Raw genomic sequence first — 21,115 nt, forward strand, 5'->3', positions numbered from 1 at the left:
ACTTTATTACATATTCCATAGCCTAGGTTAAAATTTAATTTAGTACTATAATATAATATATAGAAAGATGCCTTACCAAGTTAAGAGAGGAATCAATTGATCAGTTTCATGATTTCAATCAATATTAGTGGAAGCTTTTACTTTTTTATAAAAATTAAAAACAGAATATTTATATATTTGCAATATTTCATAAAAATGGAAACAAATATTGTTTGTACTACTTGTTACACTAAAGATCAAAATCAGAGCATTTTTTGTTTCTTGTCAACATTATATTATTATTAAGCAATATTTACATTTTTTTCAAAAGGAAAAACAATGTTTTATATATATATATATATATTAATGTTGTTAGAAATTAAGACGTACATATATATTCATACATATATATATACAAATCTTACATAATTGAATGTACAATCTGTGGTGGTTGAATTGTATCTATATTTAAAAAAAAAGCTAATAGCCATCAAAATACCTTTTAGTTTTAGTTTTCATAGTTGAGAGAAAACATAGATATAAGTACAACATTTGATATATTTTACTATATAGAATTTATTATATTTTCTCTAATTTTAATTTCTATATGTTATGGTGGTCTATATATTTTTACAAATATTGTTTTTTAAAAAAGCATATTTTAAATGAATAGAAACTATTTTTCTAGAGAGTGATAATACTATTGTAGACAATTACCATACTCTTCATACTTGTACCATGTGCTCTGCAAATTTTATTTTAGAATGTAATCACAAAAATCAATTATTACTGACTTTGCCATTACAAAAATCAATTATTACTAAATTTTTTTGTTACAAAAATCAATTATTATCAAATTTGTCTTTATATTCTTTCCTTATAATATGGCCATCATAAATCCCAAAGCCCATTCCAAATCCGGTTTTCTATTGCAACCATTTACTAAAAATATTAACCAAGGAAATAATGCTCATCCCAAATCCCAAATCCCAAATCCCAAAGCCCATCCCAGATCTGATCAAATTTTAATTTAGTACTATAATATAATAAATAGAAAGATGTCCTACCAAATTAATGGGGCAATTAATTTTTTTCTTTTTTATAAAAATTAAAAACAAAAGATTTATATATTTTCAATATTTCATCAAAATGGATACATAATTTGTATTACTTATTATATACGAGAAAGATCCAAATCGAGTTTTCCTTTTTCTTTTCAACATTAATATTATTATAAAACAATATTTACAAATTTTACAATTTCTCTCCAATGTAGGTGTATTTTACAACCTCACCGAATGTTATTATTTGTAGGCAATTTGACAAGCATGTAGTGGGATACATGACCACTAAGAATCCGTGTTTACTTGACACATGGCATGAGTATTAGATAATAAATAGATTGACACGTGGCTATGACCATCTATTTATATTAATAGTATTTATAAGGGAAATTATATTGGGTGATACAATAAAAATCTTATTTAGCAATATTAGCACTAACCTTTTCAATTTTGCAAATATAGCAACTTTTTAATTTTGGTTGATATTTCTTATTTTATTTTTTCGTTATTCCAAAATTGCCCTTCTTTGGTGTTTTCTCTTCCTCTTTCGTTTTTCTTTATTGTTCTCCTTCATTTTTCGTTTTCTTCTTCTCTTCTCTGTCGTTCTTCTCCATTTCTCCTATTCACCTACTTCTCTTCTCCTCGTCTTCTTCTGCATCTTCTCCACCATCCTTCTCTTCTCTCTTCAGTTTCGTTCTTTTAGATTTCTCCCTCTCGTCGGTTTTTTTTTTTTTTTTCATTTTCTCCTCGTCTTCTTCTCCTATTCTTCTCATTTTTTCTTCAGAGAAAACAAGAATTATGCATGTATTTCTTCTCCTTTTTTGAAGCCCGAATATTATTTCTGTGAATTGCTCATATATTATTTATTAAAATTAGGGCTACGATTAGTTCTTCCTCGTCTCTTTTATTTGTTCTTTTATTTATTCCTAATATCTTTTATCGAAAGGAACTTCGTAGATTAGTTTGGTTTTATTTAGTTACGTTCGGTTCTGTTTTTTTTTTAATTTGTATCAGTTTTTTATATCAGCGATATGATATACTTATATTATATGTATTAGTTGACTGATATACTTACTACGTGTTTTTTATTTTCCCAAAATTGTTGCAGTTCATTGTAGTTATGGTTAAATTGGCAGTAATTGTTTTTCAGAGTGGTCAATGGGATGAGCAACATTACTACGTGGATTACAAAACAAATTGTGTTTTGGTTGATGGAGTGATATCATCATTTGATTCTTTTCGTGAACTTGATTCATACTGAAATTCAGGTTGAGTCATGTATTAAACTTTCAGTTTTAATTTGTTGACTATAGGTGATAATGATGTTCAACATGTTATTAAGATTGTAAACATACCATAACAACTGTATCGACAATACATAAAGTGTATCATGCTTAGTGCATCAGGTGTATTTAATTAATTGAGTGTATCAACAGTTTCGCAAGTGTATCAACAACATATCAAATGTTTCAAACTAATAATATGTATCAATGAAGTTTAGCAATTGATTAAGTGTATTACATCTATCAAATGTATTAGCAAACAAACAAGTGTATCAACGATATATAAAGTGTATTATTCTTAGTGCATGAAGTGTATTTAATTGATTAAGTGTATCAATAGTTGAGCAAGTATATCAACAACATATCCAGTGTTTCAAACTAATAATATGTATCAACAAAGTTTAACAAGTGATTAAGTTTATTACTCAAGTCTATCAGCAAACAATAACAAGTGTATCAACGATATATAACGTGTATCAATGATATATAAAGTGTATCATTCTTAGTGCATCAAAGTGTATTTAATTGATTGAGTATATCAACAGTTGAGCAACTGTATCAACAACATATCAAGTGTATCAAACTAATAATATGTATCCATGAAGTTTAGCAAGTGATTAAGTGTATTAAATCTATCGAGTGTATCAGGAAACAATAACAAGTGTATCAACGATATATAAAGTGTATCATTCTTAGTGCTTCAAGTGTATTTAATTGATGGAATGTATCAACAACATATCAAGTGTTTTAAACTAATAATATGTATTAATGAAGTATTAGAGAGAAAAAAAGTGTACGAGCAGTACATCAGAAAACAAATCAGGTGTATCAACGGTATATATTGGTGTATCAATGGTATATATTGGTATCAGTAATGACTGAAGGATAGCTTCGTAATTTCGTATTTTTAAAATGCGGGCTGAGCTTCAATTTTGTTATTTTTGCAAATTTAAAAATGATGTGCTATGGGCCTAATTTATGATACTATAATTGTCATATTTGCAAGAGTCCCTATTTATAATATAATTAAGCTTTTTAAAACATATATATAATAATTAAAAATTAAAAATTACATTTTTTCAAAATTAAAGAAAATGATTAAAAAAAGGAAAAACATTGAAAACTAAATCCACGGCCGAGACTCAAGACTTGCCCACTTCTTAACATTTAATTTATTTTTTTCTTAAATATTAGTCAAGTGTTCAATGCTCGACGTTTTGGGTTTTTTTTTAAATGTATTATTTAAGGATGGTAGTCTTTGAACATCTTGTTTCTGCTCGACCACAGTTTTATTAAGATGTTGATGTCTTCCCAAATGTTTGTTGTGCTTTTTTCGAGATTTTTGAATATTCTGTTGTTTCTTTCCTTCAACATAGACCATAGCACACCTAATCCAACATTGAGTGATATAACATTCCTTCTATTTGATTGAGCCAATTTGCTAAAATACTAGCTGGGGGACGTGATGTTTTGAGTATCAAAACCCAATCCAATGTCTAAAGATATCCTTTCCCAAAGAAATGTAGATCATTTTGATGTAGTCAAGTGTGTGAATTCATCTTGTATTTTTTGCCGAAGCAATTGAGAATTCATTATTTCCATTTAGGATCTAGTTTAATATGTTATATATAAATGTACATACATACTTGAGTGTATAATCTGTGGTGGTTGGATTGTGTTTATATTTAAAAAAATGCAAGGGTGGAGATTTGAACTTGAAATCTCCAAGTCTACAAGTACATACAGATGCCAATTGAGCTAAGCTTATATTGGCCACTAAACTACTTTCAACCTAAGAGTCCTAACACCCTTAATTTGAATTAAAAAAAAAAACAAAATTCAAATGACAAAACTTTTTTTTTTTTTTTTTTGCAAAATGCACATGTTTGCATGCCATTTTATAAAATAATAGAATATCCACATTCGAGGATCGTAATTATTTCAATACTTGTACTCTTATCCGAGTCTCTCCAATGCAATAAATTTCGACGAATAGAGATATAGCAACCCCTATCATAACCTTCATAATATATGTTTAAAAACTTTATTTAATTTTTTTAATTTCAAAATAACCATATTATTATTTTTTATTGGTTGAATCTTAACCCTCGCTTTTATTTCAAAATATTCTAATAAGATTTATTTCCAATCATAACCTTTTCATATATTTCAGGATTTAATAGTTGTTTTGAATATTTAAATCAATTTAATAGTTTTGAATTTTCAAATGTTGGACACTAATTGCAATTTCTGAAAGTTGTTTTTAGGTTTAAAATACTACAAATATATTAATTACAAATATGAGATTTGATTTTTACATCATAGTTATATCAACAAGTTTGAATTGTTTCAGAGTTTTTTAGACTTCTTTCCTAAAAAAGTGAAATTTTAGCATTTTTTTCAAAAATGGTCAATAGTAGTAAGAAAACACGCATGATCGCTAGTTGTAACATACTGATCTAGGAAGCATTTTGTGAGTGTATTTTGGTAATTGGATATTTTTTCGCTTGAGTTAAACTTGTTAATTTGTCATTTCCTGCAACAATGAGGCTATTGAATAAGAAATTTTGGAACCAATTACAAATTGTCACGTCATTTACTAAAATAATTGTATTTGAAATTAACTAAAAATTAGCATGTGTCTCAAATTAAATTTAAAGACAAATTAGACAATTCTAATGATGTCACATGTCTTTATCATGACAATTGTATCAAATTAATTATTTTGGTTGAATTAAATATTATTTACTTGGGCTAAAATTCAATTAAGCCAAAAAAATAAGCTTGATTTAGCCCAATATTAAATATGACTCAAATCCATGTGATTGAGCCCATGGGTATGGTCCATGGATCAGACCAGACCTAAGTCCAGAAAAACTCACCAGGAACTCTATAAATAGAGGAGTTCTCTTCATTTGTGCGGAAAATTTTTTTTTGACTCCAGAAGGTCTAGAGAGAATTTTCCCAAAAGCTAGAAGTCTCCCAACTCCTGAAGTCGACCACCCTCGAAGATTGAAGCTCCTTTGAAGATACAAGCTTTCTTCCTAGACTCCAACTTCAAGAACATCACGTGCTCTACTTCCTCAAATCAAGTGTAAGTATCCAGCCAAGAGAGAATCAGAGGATCACATTCTAGATCAAATCACATCGCATTAAATCAACATAAATTCAACATCAACCAAAGTTCAACTCCATGAATCAATTTCTTCGAAAATATCGTGTGAACAAATTGGCATGGCCAATCGGATATCTCTACCTCTCATCTCTCTCTCGTCATCCAAATCTACAAGAAAATCAATAGCATTAAAGAATGTTGGATCCAAATCTTCTGTTGCAAGCAACGCTTACACAGAATCCATCACCCACAGTCATTCTAAGGGAATCACTCAGGAGCAGAATCAAGGTTCTGACATTGCTAAGAGCATTCTTAAGCAGTTAATGGAGTCTCTTAAAGCCGGGATTGTCCTCAAAGAAAATTCTTTGTATGATAATTATGATTCTGCCTCTAGCAAGTCAAAGAAGGAAGCACACCTTGAGTAATGTCTATCATAATGGCTAATATAACAGCCGAGGCTGTCATGGCAGAGATGGAGACGAAAGTTAACTTCCTGATGAAGGTTGTGAAGGAACGAGACCATGAAATCACAGCTTTAAGAGAGCAAATGCGGACTCATGAAACTGCTGAATCAAGTCAAACTCCTATTGTCAAAGCTACTGATAAAGGGAAGAATGTGGTACAGGAAAACCAACCACAACAATAATCAGTTTCTGTTGCTTCTCTCTCAGTTCAGCAGCTATAGGATATGATCGTGAATTCCATTAGAGATCAGTATGGAGTACCGCCACAAACTTCTTTCATGTACTCTAAGTCGTACACCAAGAGAATCGACAACTTGAGAATTTCATTTGAGTACCAACCTCCAAAATTTCAGCAATTCGATGGAAAGGGCAACCCAAAGCAGCATATCGCCCACTTCGTCGAAACATGTGAGAATGAAGGATTAAGAGGAGACCAACTTGTCAGGCAGTTCGTTCGAAGCTTGAAAGGAAATGCTTTCGAGTGGTACACGGATTTAGAGCCGGAAGTCATTGACAACTGGGAACATGATGAAGCTTACAAACACCAAACAACGGAAGGTTGTGCTCTAATGTAGAAAGGTAAAGTGATAGCTTATGATTCTAAACAGTCGAAGAAGCATGAGTGTAACTATGCAACTCATGATGTGTAAATAGCCACAGTAGTGTTAGCAGTAAAAATATGACGACACCTTTTTTTTTTATGGAGAAAAAATGTCATATCTTGATAGATGCTAAAAATATTTATTTTTTGTCAAAAGAGTTATGTTAGACATGGAGGATATGGTTAGGGTTGATCAATGATTTTAACTACACCATTGATCACCATCTAGGAAAATGAATGTGAAAGTTGATGCTCTGAGTAGAAAGGCGACCCATCTTTAAGTTTCCTTGAAGACCAGAAGTTTTTCTTTGTCTTGGGTCAATATCGTAATTCATTGTTGAGTGTGGATTCTTAGGGAGTTTTTCTTGCACAAATTTCGATAAGGCTTACTCTTGTTGGCAAAACTATTAAAGTAAACAAAAGATGAAGGTTTAAAGTAGAGAGTACCAATAAAGCAAGGCTTTCAAGCAAACTATGATCTAAGAGGCGATGGAGTAATAACAAGATACAATCAATTGTGCATTCTGAACAATTTGGAGTTAAAAGAATGAAATGATATAGGAAGTTTAAGTCTCAATTTATACTATGACTTCAAGAAGTACCAAGGTGTATCGAACTTTGAAACAACATTACTGGTGGCCTCAAATGAAGCGAAAAATAGTTGAGTGTGCATTAAGATGTTTGATTTGCCAACAGGTTGAATTGTTTAGACAAAAGCAACATAACTATTGAATCCATTTCAACTACTAAAGTGGAACTAGAAACACTTTATGATGAATTTTTCTTTTGGACTTCCTTGAGCATGGAGAAAACACAGTGGTGTTTGGGTGATAGTCAACAGATTGACAAGGATAACATGATTTTGTTTTTACCTTTACATGCTGCTTAGTACTTGGATTAATTTGGCTAAGTTTATAGCAAGTTGTAGTTACTAAACTAAGGTTTAGTACAACCTTTTATCCTCAAACTAAGGGAAAGTCAGAGCAAACTACTTCGACATTATAGGATATGTTACAAGTCGATGTTTCATAGTTTAAGGGTAACTGGAACTCATATCTCTTATTGATGGAATTTGATTGTAACAATAGTTCCAATTCCAACATTGAAACGACTCCCTTCGAATTTGTTTGTAATGATATTTTATGGGATGAAGTAAGGTTGAGAAAGTGACTTGGCCAAGTGATATAATTCATCAATAAGACAATAGAGGTTATCTGAAGCAAACAAAAACCAACCCATTATCGCAAACGGAGTTTTGTAGATAAATGTTGAAGTTAATGTTAAAGTTTTCCCCTTAAGTTTCCTCTTTGGAAAGTTTTCTTTGTAGAATAAGGTCTTGAATCATATGAGATATTGAAAGGTTTTGGACCATTTACATATCGTTTAGTGTCGCTTATGGAACTTGCTAGGGTTCACGATGTGTTTCATGGTCGTTCTGGCGTAAGTATTTTCCTGATCCCTCTCATATTCTCGAGGCACAACCGATCTCCATTTGAACAAGGACTTGTCTTACGAAGTGGAACCAATACAAATTCTTGACAAGAAAGAACAAGTGCTAAGGAACAAAGTTATACCGTTAGTTAAGGTTCTTTGGAGGAACCACAATATTGAAGAAACAACGTAAGAGACAGAACAGGCAATGAAAGCTCGATACCCACAACCCACAACTTTTCACGTCATCACCTTGATCGAATTTCGCGGACGAAATTCTTAAAAGGAGATAGTAACTTGTAAGCCCCATTCCGTTTTCTTCTATTTTACCTATTTATTTAATATCTCCTTAAGATTTATTTGTGTGATAAGAAAATTTTAGAACTACAACTTCTTCTTGTTCTTCTTGTTCTTCTTCTTCTTCTTCTTCCTTCTAGAGAGAGAGAGACCGACGGCTTCCCCCTCCTTTCATTCAAAAAAATTTCTTCCGCCGCCACATCTCCCTCTTTCTCTCCTAAAACCGACACCATCACTTGTCGATGACCAGCATGCCACCGTTCTAGCTTGGATTATGGTTAGCGTCGTTCGACCCTCTTTCTCCTTGCGCGGTGCTTAAGAGTTCAACTTGCACACCACCATTTGCCGCTATCACACCAAACTCACGAATATGGTAGTAACTTAGTTTTCATTCGAATTGCTGAACTTTAGGGCAGGTTACTGCAATGTTCTTGTCTCGTATTTGTCTTGTACCGCAGCTATAAATTCTATGGCTCCGCCGTTCTCACTAAATTTTGGCTTCGGAGTAAGATCTATTATATTTTAGTTGGGTTTCTTGTACACTTTCAAATACCCACTAAGTCTTGACTTGAATTAAACATTACCCACAACATTTCGATGCTAGATTGGACTATTTGAGGAGTTTGAGCCACTGTCCAGTACTTGAAAGCTCGAATTTAGGCATTTCGGCACAACTTTGGTTAGATTCTAAGCTTTATGGAGTCGATCTTGAGCCCATCTAAATTGAGTGATAATATTTAATAGCCCATGATAGTGGATGATTATTTTCGAATTAGGAAGTTGTTAGGGTGATGTCCATTAAGATTAAGGCTACTTTGATAACTGTTTCGTAAGATTTTGGGTAATTTCGGTAAATTTTGTGAATACCCATTTGGTTTTAACATGAACTTGATATTACCCATAACGTTATGTATAAAAGATAGAAGATTTTGTGAATTTGAGGCTGAAGAGGAAGAAGAGAACTTTGGAAAAGTGACAGCTATAACAGAAGTGTGGTAAACACATACCACCTCTGATGTTCTGATCGGTTTGAGCTACACAAAAAGAATTAAGAGTTGAGGTTTAAATTTTGAAATCTAATTCATTTTTGAACAAATTTTATGAAGGAAGCTTAAGCAAATTCTGAGGTTTATTGGGTGAATTGTCACACAAAAGACAGAGCAAGTGTTTTCACGCGAAATCAGAAGATCTCTGTTCTTTTTAGTATTTTAGGGTGTACCAGTGAAGTTAGGATCTCTATTTAGTATGGTTGGAAAGCTTATTCAATGTACTACAACTTTTTGAAGAAATTGTGAGCTAAATATGATTAGAAGTAAGCTTAATTTTATAAACAAGTCAGGGGATAGCAGAAGACTCTGTTTTTGAACTCTCTCTGTTTCGAGCCATTTCTGTAGCAATCTGTTGCGAATCCTATTTTCCTTCCTTCAGGTAAATTATAAAGGATATCAAAATGAAGGTTTGACATAAAGAACACTCATTTTGGTTTAGTATTGGAAGAGTTGTGATCATTTAAAGTTCATGTTGCGAATCTGAAAATTTTTTTAGATATGTGTTGTCGAGGTGATTTTGATATGGTTTTAGATAAATTTTAGTGGGTTCTCTCATGTTTGGGTGCTTGTGGCGTTAAGAGATTAATGTAATGCTAAGGTCCAAAGTTGGAATTTTTAGAATAGATTAAAGCATGAAGGGATAATTCAATTTAAGTCTTGAAAGAGAGCAATTGGAGTCTTTGGAACATAAAATAGTTTGAGTTGGCTTTATGAAGTATGTTGAAGATTGTTGTGTCGTTTTGCTTGATGAAGTTAATTGATAAACCTTAATCTTTGTTTCAGGCTAAATTGAAGTGGGGAAAGCGTAAAATCCTGGGGGATCGAGTAATTGATTGTGAGTGGATTATTTTTAAGCTTTCTTTATACATATACACGTTATCTCTTGATATTGCTTGGAAACTACCATGACTCGTTTATGACCACGTTTTCGTTTATGTTTAAACAATGTGTTTTACACATCGCGATTTAATGAATGTTATGACTTGGTGTTTATAAAAATGGGTTTCAACTTCCTGTTTTCAATTACACTTAAACGACTTGTTTGTTCATCACGATTGTAATAATGTGCATGGCTTGAACTTTTTAAAATCGTATTTGAAATTTTTATTATACTTGGTTTTGAAATATGGTTAACGGATGCTTATGGTGAATGAGAAAGTGATTTTCCTAAGCTACGTGAGTGTGTTTCCGTAGCGCCACCTAAGGTTGTCAGGGGATTCCGGGGTTGAAAGAGGCTATGACCGAAGATCCACGAACCTGAGCCTAGGTGAGGACGTGGATGGAAGATTGTGATATGGCTTCATGCCTAGCTTAACCCATGGTTGGGTGGCTCTATGTGCACATAGGAGCGGTATGTTGTTACCGTGGTAGGTGCTAAATATGCGTGAGCTCCGTTTGGCAGCGTGTTTCCTTGTGGATATGGATCACGTGTGAGCTATTTCGGGCCGTGTATTTAGTATGCTATCATGGTCGGATTGGATGGAGGTTGCTATCGTGGTATGTGCTAAGTATGCGTGAGCTCCGTTTGGCTTCGTGTTTCTTTGTTGATTTGGAGCACGCGTGAGCTATCCTTGGGTCGTATGCTTAGTATACTATCATGGTTGGGATGGATTGGTTGGATCGGATTGGATGGAGGTTGTTATCGTGGCAGGTACTAAATATACGTGAGCTAGTTTTGGCTGCATGATTCATTGGTCATGTGTGAGCTATCTTTCGTCGTATATTTAGTCGCCTTGCCATGGTTGACTGGGTACAGGTTTGTTGGCCTTACTTTTGGTTTATGGTAATATATGATTTTATCGTTGTAATTATTATTTCGTTATTGAGGTTATATTTAAACGGTTTAAAGATATGTTTTATAAGCTTTTACTTTTAAAACTTGCCACTCATTGAGATTTAGCCAACATTTTCAATGTTTTCTCCCCCTTCCTCAGGTAGCAGTCAAGGACCAAGCATTGGTTAAGCTTCCCGTCATTGATCGTAGATTTTCATTCTTTTCGTATGTTTTTACTTCAAGTTTGTATTTGTATAATGGGGTGCTTATAAGTAATAAGGGTCACGCCAAGGTCATGTGTTTTTAGACACTTTTGAACTGTAATTATTTCTTGGCTGGTATCTAGTTTGATCATGAGCTCTGCCTGAAACTCTAAATGAGATTCTTAAATTTTCTGGATGATTATGTGGTGAGACACACTCGATGTATTTGAGTTTTTAACAAGCATAGAAGTGTGATTTTCTTCTATTTTCAGGTGTGGTTAATCCGTTTTTCAGGGGAGACTCTGTCGAATTTTTTTTAGAATTTTTGGAAAGCATTTTATCAATCTTACGTTTAAAGAGGATTGTTTTAAGGAGTAGATTCACACAACGATCTAGGTTAGAGGGGAAAATTTAGAACAAGGTGTGACATCGATGCAGAGCTCTAAGTCTTGACTGCAAAGATTGACTCACCGAACTGTCGGCTGTAGAAATATGCACCCAAGGCATGCATTGGGGACTCCTCTACATTCTACAAGGAATAAAGCCACGCACATTTGAAGAGTTAGCAACTCACGCTCATGATATGGAATTAAGCATCGCCAACAGAGGGACTAAGGATTTTCCAGTTCTTGAAGTAAGAAAAGATAAGAAGGAGACGAAGGGTACTGAAAAGGTAGTGATGAGCACCGTGAAGAATCTATGGTCGTAAACGCGACTCCACTGAAGTTCTCTAAAAGAAAAGAAGGGAGAGCTGAAAAGAAGGATGATGGAAGCGAGAGACGACATCTGACTTTAAAGAAAGATAGGAAAACGTTTTCCCATTTTTCAATTCAGATATTGCTGACATGCTAGAGCAACTACTGGAGAAGCAGCTGATCCAACTACCGGAATGTAAGCGACTTGAGCAAACAAGAAAGGTGGATGATCTCACCTACTGCAAGTATCATCGGGTCATCAGTCACCTAGTAGAGAAATGTTTTGTGTTGAAAGAGCTAATTCTAAGGTTAGCTCGTGAGAAAAAGATTAAGCTAGACCTAGAGGAGGTAGCTCAAAAAAACCATGCTGCAGTAACGATAATGTTAGAGGCACTTTCGCTAAGATTGATTTTTAAACAAAGGGAAAGCTTGATCCAGTTCGGGACCTTCAAGCCTATAGTGGTCCAATTCCATCAGGAAGTTCCACCCAAGGATTCTCAAGAAAAAGAAAAATCGATCGAAGAAGATGATGAAGGATGGATCGTTGTGACTCACTGAACGAAAAGAAAGTCGACTTCGACCTAAAAAGAGTCTCGCTTCTACATAAATTATAGAAGAGGGAATAAGGCTCAAAAGAATAGGAAAAAGAAGAAGACTCGAAAGCCTAAGCTTGTGCACGAGGAAGACAAGGATTTCCCTCAACCTCAGTGCTTAGTAACCTTGGCAGACTTCTCTCCAACAAGATTCCTTTGTGATCATAAGGATGAAAATCCAGGAGTTGTTGTATGTCATGCTATTAATGCAATGAAGGAAGAAAGCATCCCGCCAAGATTACTAGAGGAGAAGGGAGTGTCAAAAGACCTATCGAGGTTCAATGTGGATTATTTTTTATCACTTCCTCAAGAAACCGAAACCATCCTTATTAATGCATTATTGAATCCAGCAGCATCAAGTTCTAGTGCTCCAACTGCGACATACGAGAGTACTCTTTATTCCATGTGTATAGACTTCTCAGATGAGGATTTACTGTTGGGATATAAACTTCATAATAGACTCTTGTATGTTTTTTGATATGTTCGAGAACAGAGAGTCGATCGAATTCTCATCAATAATGGATCAGTTGTGAACATAATGCCAAAGTCGACTATGAGGCAATTAGACATCTTAATGGACAAACTCTCAAATAGTAAACTAGTAATTCAAGGTTTCAACCAGGGCAGCTAAAGAGTAATAGGTATGATACGCTTAGAACTCATAATTGGTGACCTAAAGGCTAGTGCATTGTTTCATGTTATAGACTCGAGAACCACTTATAAGTTGTTACTCGGTCGTCCTTGGATTCATGGAAATGGAGTAGTAACTTTGACAATGCATCAGTGCTTTAAATTTTATCAAGACAGTGTAAAGAAGGTTGAGGCCGACTCTAACCCGTTCTCAGAGGTTGAGTCTCACTTTGCAGATGCAAAGTTTTATTTAAAGAATGACAATAGCCCAAAAGCCATGCCTATAGAAATTCCTTTTGTAAACAGAAAAGATAATTTACAGTTGAAATCACTTGCAAGCAGGGAACCACATAAAAGTACAGGAACCTTTAACTTTGAAAAGGGTGAGGCATCCACGAGCATCACAAAAAGTATGATCTTGATGGACGAAACCACCGATTTTGCACTATGTCCCTCTGTCGAGATGCAAGAAAGGCGAATCACCATTTGTAGAGTCCCCACAAGGCTTGAAAGTTGGTGATATTGAAGTCCTAAAAGAAAGCTTCACTACACCGCTTACCAAAATAACTAAGTAAGAAATAAAGATAGACCTGATGGAAGCAAGCTTGCCTCAAAGGCAGACGAAAGATGGGTTCAACCCCAAGGCTTACAAATTAATGGCGAAAGGAGGTTATGACTTCACAACTCACACCAAGTTTAAAAGCTTGAAAATTCACGAACAATCTGAACTCTTCTCAATCCAAAAGAAGCTGTTACAGGAAGGACATTCTATACCCGTGTCAAGAAAAGGACTCGAATACAAGTCACTAGAGCCAATTCATATAACTAGAAAGGGGAAGGAAAAAGTGGTTGACAGCAACATATAACTGTAGAGAAGGTTGATAGTATGGAAGAAAAAGAAGGTGACAGTTAGAGAACCTCAGCATTTGATCGAATTAGACCGCATGTTGCACACGACCCAGTATTTGAAAGACTAAGCATGATAGAGATAGAAAGAAAAGGCCACCAGTCAACATCTAGCCTTAACCAACGATTGGTCTTTCAAAGGCTAACTACGACCTTTAAAAAGGAGAAAGACACATGTCAGGCCTCGACGACTACATGACCATCAACCTTTGAAAGGCTAAGCATGGCTAAAAAGAAAAATGTACAAACACCCCGTGCTTCAATTTTTAATCATATTGGGGATGGAGGCCCACGTGTCAAGACTGGTTCTAGCATAGATACAAAGAAGAAGGAACCAACATCTCGCGTGTTAGTTTGGCACCGAATTAAGCATACAGACATCGATAATTACCATGGTAAGTAGTTTCCTTGTGAGGTAAAGGGAGAGAGAGAAATTCGTAGCAATGTACTGTCCCGAATGAAAAGAAAATTTTTTGTTACACTTAATACAAGTCAAGGTTCCTCGAAGGTGAAAAGACATGATGTTATACTAACTAATCCTAAAAAAGAAGACTCATAACAAGAAAAAGGTGAAACCTCATGTCATCATATCACCATTCTTGAGTAATTAGAGATTGAAACCCCTGAAGAAGACACGAAAGATGCCCCCACAGAGTTTAGAGGATGGTGGCTAATCTACCATAGATGAGCTGAAAGAGGTAAACCTTGGTACAATAGAGGAACCATGTCCAACTTTCATTAGTACATCTCTCTCTAGTGAAGAGGAGGGTAAGTACATGAGTTTGCTCACAGAGTATAAGGATACTTAGATTTTTCTTGGTTATACAAGGAGATGCCAGGACTTGATCCAAAAGTAGTAGTCCATCATCTCGCAATTAAACCAGGGTATCGATCGATTAAGCAAGCGCAACGACGTTTTCGACTAGAGTTTATTCCTCAGATCGAGGTTGAAGTCAACAAGTTGATTGAAGCAGGATTCATTCGCGAGGTCAAATATCCAACCTGGATAGTAAACATTGTCCCTGTAAAAAAAACGGGTAGCTTCGCGTTTGTGTAGACTTTCGTGACCTGAATAATGCATGCCCTAAAGATGATTTTCCTCTGTCCATCACATAAATCATGGTTGATGCAACTACTAGACACGAGGCGCTGTCCTTTATGGATGTGAGTCATCTGGATATAACCAAATACGAATGACTCTTGAAGATGAAGAAATGACAGCTTTTAGGACTCCAAAGGGAATATATTGTTACAAGGTGATGCCCTTTGGATTGAAAAATGTTAGCGCCACTTATCACCGTGCTATACAAAAAGTGTTTGACGATATGCTACATAAGTATGTCGAGTGCTCTGTTAATGACCTTGTGGTCAAATCTAAGAGACGATAAGACCATTTGAAGGATCTAAAAGTTGTGTTGGATCGCTTGCGAAAATATCAGCTGAGGATGAACGCCCTCTCAAATATGCATTCGATGTAACTTCAAGAAAGTTTCTTGACTTCATTGTAAGGCACTGAGGAATTGAGATATACCAGTCCAAGATTGATGCCACTTAGAAGATGTCAAGGCCAAAGAGTTTGCATGACCTAAGAAGTCTTCAGGGACGATTGGCTTACATTCGAAGGTGCATCTCCAACATGGCCGATCGGTACCAATCTTTTCAAAAGTTGATGAGAAAAGTAGAAATTTTTGTGCAGGATGAGACTTGTCAGAATGCTTTTGATAGCATAAAGAAATACCTGCTTTATCCTCCAGTATTAGAAGCTTCAGTACCTGGCAAGCCATTAATATTGTACATTACTGCACAGGAAAGGTCTCTAGGCGCATTGTTTGCACAAGAGGAGGAGAAGGGAAAGAAACGTGCTCTCTACTATTTAAACAGAACCTTAGTTGGGGTCGAAGTTAACTATTCTCCCATTGAGAAAATGTGTCTTGCACTTTTCTTTGCTATTGATAAGTTGAGCCATTATATGCAGGTGTTTACAGTTCATCTAATAGCAAAGGCGGACCCTATAAAGTATGTTTTGTCTAGGCCAATTATCTCTGGTTGCTTAGCCAAATAGGCAGTTCTACTCCAGCAATACGACATTGTCTATATTCTCCAAAACGCGAGAAAATGACAAGTGTTGGTAGACTTTCTAGTAGGCCACCCAATTTCTTCATATTGGAAGTTATGTGAAGACTTGCCAAACGATGAAATTTTCTTCACGGAAGTTATTGAACTTTGGACTATGTATTTTGATGGCGCGACACGGAAAAGTGACGCGGGGGCAAACATCATCCTCATTTCTCCTGATAAACATATGTTGCCTTGTAGCTTTTCACTTGCTGAACTATGCTCAAACAATGTGGTTGAATATCAGACTTTGATAATTGGCCTTCAAATGGCATTAGAGATCGAAGTATCATTCAAAAAAATGTACGATGATTCAAAGTTGATAATCAATCAGCTCTCGCTTAAGTATGATGTGAAACATGAAGACTTGAAGTCATACTTCGCTTATGGTCAACAATTGATGGAAATGTTTGACAGTGTGATGTTGGACCATGTCCCTAGAACAGAAAATAAGAGAACAGACACATTGGAAAATTTGGCCACTACCTTGACGATGGTGGATGACGTAGTTCTGAATATACCACTTTGTCAATGATGGATTATGCCTCCAATTTTGTCTGATTGTCAATAAGCGAACATAACAACATCTCATTTGATGGACGAAGAAGTTTGGCGTTAACCTATTATAGAGTATCTTGAACATGGAATGCTTCCAAAGGATTCTCATCATAAAATTAAGGTACGAAGAAGGGCTGCACACTTCATTTATTACAAGGGAACCTTATATTGTCGTTCTCTTGAAGGGCTCTTCCTACAATGTCTTGGAAATGAAGAGTCAATAAAAGCTCTAAAGGAAGCGCATGCAGGTGTCTGTGGAGCACATCAATCGGGACTAAAGCTTCAATTTCAGTTGAGAAGAATATGTTATTATTGGCTTAAGATGATTCAAGATTCAATGGACTATGCAAAGGAGTGTGAAGCTTGTCAATACCATGCAAACTTCATACATCAACCTCTAGAGCCTCTACATCCAACTGTGGCTTCTTGGTCGTTCGAGGCTTGGAGACTTGATCTGGTTGGCCCTATTACACCAAAATCATCAGCAGGACATTCTTATATCCTTCCAGCAACAGATTATTTTTCAAAGTGGGCTGAGGTCATTCCCTTGAGAGAGGCCAAGAAAGAGAATGTGGCGAACTTCATTCGTATCCACATCATTTATCGATATGATATTCCTCACCAGATCGTGATAGATAATGGAAGGTAATTCTCTAATAACATGATAGACAAATTATGTGAAAAATTCAAGTTCAAGCAATACAAGTCATCTATGTACAATGCAGCTGCGAATGGCCTAGCAGAAGCATTCAATAAAACGTTATGTAATCTTCTGAAGAAATTGTCTCTAGGTCGAAGATGGATTGGCAAGAAAGAATCGATCAAGCATTGTGGTTTTATCGAACCACTCATCGCACTCCTACAGGGATTACACCATATTCGCTTGTTTACAATGTAAAGGTTGTCCTTTCCCTCGAAAGAGAAATCCCATCATTAAGAATGGCAGTGCAAGAGGGGTTGACTACTGAAGACAATGTCAAGTTACGTCTTCAAGAGTTAGGCTCACTTGATGAAAAGCGATTAGAAGCTCAGCAAGCATTGGAATGTTACCAAGTGAGAATGTTTAAAGCTTTTGATAAGTACGTTAAACCTCGCTCCTTTCAGATTGGTGATTTAGGACTTGTTGTAAGAAGACCGATCATCACAACGAGGCATACATGAAATAAGTTCACACCTAAATGAGATGGACCTTACATTGTCAAAAAAGTTTACACAAATGGCGCATACAAGATTGTTGATCAAGGTGGATTAAAAATTGGCCCAATCAACGACAAGTTCCTCAAGAAATTTTATGCTTAACGTTATTGTCTAGTAAAAAAAACAAATCAATTGAATTACGTTATGACTTGATCCCTATGTTATAAAAAGGGTAAGTAGGCAGCTTAAGGTTCACTTTAAGTTCAGTCACACGTAAAAAAAAAAAAAAAAACAATCATGTTTCATTGTCATCTCATATATAAATTGCAAAATAAATATAAATGTAGCCACACTAGAATAAAAAAAATCTTTTGCATTATCATTCAACAAATTTTTTTTTATACATTTACAAGGATTGCAACAAAAGAAAATGGGGCAAATGAGGCATAAATCAAAGCTTCCATGCTCCTGGGAACCGTAGCCAGTGCCTCAATCACTTCTTCAGTAATAACAGGGTGCTTTCAAGGGTGTTAACTTCATCTTGGAGCTTGGCAACTTCTAGTTCTTGCTGGTTTATGGCCTCTTCTTTCTCACAAGATAAGATCGACAGTTGTTCAGACTCAACATTTATCCTCTAAAGTCTTCTTTTCAGTTCCTTCTTTTCTAAAGATAACTGCGTGGCTCTTTCTTGAATAACTTTGGCATCCCCTCGTACTTGTTCCATCAAAGTTAAAGCTTCCTTGATGGCAGATGTCCTCTCGTCTAATTGACGAGCTTTATCTGTTGACAACAACTGTGCAAAATATGAAAATTACACATCGTTGAAATTGTCCCTCTTAAGATAGCTATTTAAATACTCTTCAAGAGGAATCAAGCCATCTGCATGGATCTTTTCAATCTCCGAGAGAACCGTTACTATTTCTAGCCTAAGTCTTGGGATATATTCAAAAGAAGTTCACATGATCTTATATTGAATATCCTCCAACATATATAAGGCTGTTTTCTTGAAGAAGTTTGAAACAATATTTTCATCAACTCACTGAGAAGGTTTAGGGTTTCTCGTAGTCTGTCTATTAGAAGTGTCTAAAAACGATTCAGAAAACTTAAGGGGAGCAGGTGTCGAGCTGACCTTCTGTAAGGGTGCTTTAGGACAGGCATCTCCTTTGGATGAAGGACTCCCAATGTCTTTTCCTACCACTATCATCTTGCCTCGACGAATCTCCTCGAGAAGAGTAGATGGACGTAAGGACTGTTTGGCTGGTTTAGAGGCAGGAGTCTTCGAGGTACCAACTTTCTCAATGGTCGAATCAACTGCTCTATAAGGCCTTCAAGATGATGGTTCAAAGGTGACTGCAGAAGTAAACAATTAATAAGTCATTTGTGAAGAAGATGAACAAAAAAAAATTTAAGAAAGGAAAATGTGCAAACCAGTGGTGGAACATCAGGGACTCCCAAAGCACTTGAAACCCTTCCGTCGAGATCATCACTTGATACCTTCGCTTTCTTCAAAGGTCTCTTCCAATGACGATCACTTTTGATGCTTTCACTCTCATCTTTATGCTCCTTTATCTCCTCCTCGAGAGCAGCATCCATCGCCTCAACCAAGTAAATTTCTTTATCATTCAAGTTGCTCCCTCGGTTCTTAGACAGTTTGGGTTGTGAAAGGGGAGGAATGACACTACTCACCAAATGGTGTCTGTTATCCTCAAAATAGGTATCGTGCCTCGAGGCCCACCAGCCTATAAATTTTTGTGTCACATGCTTGCAAGGCTCTAACGAATGGACGGACAAGTATAACTCAGATAAAGTGTTACGCCTCGTACATATTCTCCAGTGATATAATATCACTAGTACAAATTTGGGTTTTAACGACACTAGTAATCAAAATATTGTGTCGTTAAAAATAAAAAAAGGGTGGGGTGAAAGTAAATGTGTCGTTAAAAATGACAAATGCGAAATTTTTTATGACACGGTTTTTGCGTCATTATTTAATTTTTCTTGATATAAATTTTGCGTTGTAAGAATAAACTCCAGCAATTTTTTTGATCTAATGGAAGGGTAATCTTCTAAAGGTTAGAGGTCGTAGATATAATATTTTGTCATTTATTTATTATTTATTTATTTGCTTTTTTATTTTATTTATCTACTTTATTTTGAAAGTGGATTTGAATTTGAATTTAACCATTTGTTTTTTTAAAACAAAAAAATGAATATCACATCTCCTTCGTACTTATTTTCCCTCAACTCACCGAATTTTCTCTCCTAAGATTTTTTTCCTCTGCCTCTTCAGACTCTTCCACCTCCTCCACTCTTAAAACATGGTACTGCTCTCTCTGTCCTATAAAAACATATAAAAACAAAGGAGAATTTCTTTTTGAGAGGGTATGTTAGATTGAGATCAATTGGAAGGGTTGGAAAAAAAAGCTAAGGAAACTATTATGTCAAATTAGTCTTTTAACTTTTTTCCTCCATTTCCTTTCCCTTTTGAGACTGTGATAAATTATAACGGTGTATTTTTTTCCAAATATAAACGATCGTGTAGCAAAATCTAAACGATTGTGTTACCAAATCTAAGAATCGTATAGCCAAATCTAAACGATCGTATATCAAATTTTAAATAAAATTGGTTTAGATTTAGGGTAGTCAAATGTAAACGATTGTGTAACCAAATCTAAACGAATCTAAACGATCGTGTAACCCAATTATTTAAACGATCGTGTAACAAATAGTCAAAAGCACATTGTTGACGAGGTATTTTTGGTATTTTACATGTTGGGCCTTTGGGCTTTTTATATTTTCGGAATTATTCTATACAGTGTAAATACTTTGCCACTTTTTTATATTTTTGAAAAGACGCCTATTTTATTTCCAATATATTATTTTATATTATTTCCAATTTATTTTTTATATTATTTTATATAATTTTCAATATATTATTTTATATTATTTCCAATACATTATTTTATATTATTTTCTATATTTTATTTTCAATATTTTATTTCCAGTATATTATTTTATTTGGTGGGGTTGTAAAATTGTAAAATTTGTAAATATTGCTTCTACGATAATATTAATGTTGAAAAGAAAACAAGAAAAATTGATTTGGATCTTTCTTATATGTAACAAGTAATACAAACAACATTTGATTATGTACCCATTTTTATGAAATATTGTAATATAATAAATTATTTGTTTTTAATTTTTATAAAAAAAAACTGATT

General features: G+C 34.8%; 1 protein-coding gene across 1 annotated transcript; it reads right to left on the reverse strand.

Moving 5' to 3' along the window:
- Window positions 1–18,261: 18,261 nt before the first annotated feature.
- On the reverse strand, window positions 18,262–20,712 carry LOC127149457 (uncharacterized). The gene is made up of 2 exons (XM_051084967.1): window positions 19,323–20,712; window positions 18,262–19,244 (listed from the first exon to the last, which is right to left on the reverse strand). Exons 1-2 carry the CDS (start codon window positions 19,485–19,487, stop codon window positions 19,095–19,097), a joined length of 315 nt encoding a protein of 104 aa, XP_050940924.1. The 5' UTR covers window positions 19,488–20,712; the 3' UTR covers window positions 18,262–19,094.
- Window positions 20,713–21,115: the final 403 nt, after the last annotated feature.

The sequence above is a fragment of the Cucumis melo genome, chromosome 5, assembly GCF_025177605.1.
Source record: "Cucumis melo cultivar AY chromosome 5, USDA_Cmelo_AY_1.0, whole genome shotgun sequence".
Lineage (NCBI taxonomy): Eukaryota > Viridiplantae > Streptophyta > Magnoliopsida > Cucurbitales > Cucurbitaceae > Cucumis > Cucumis melo.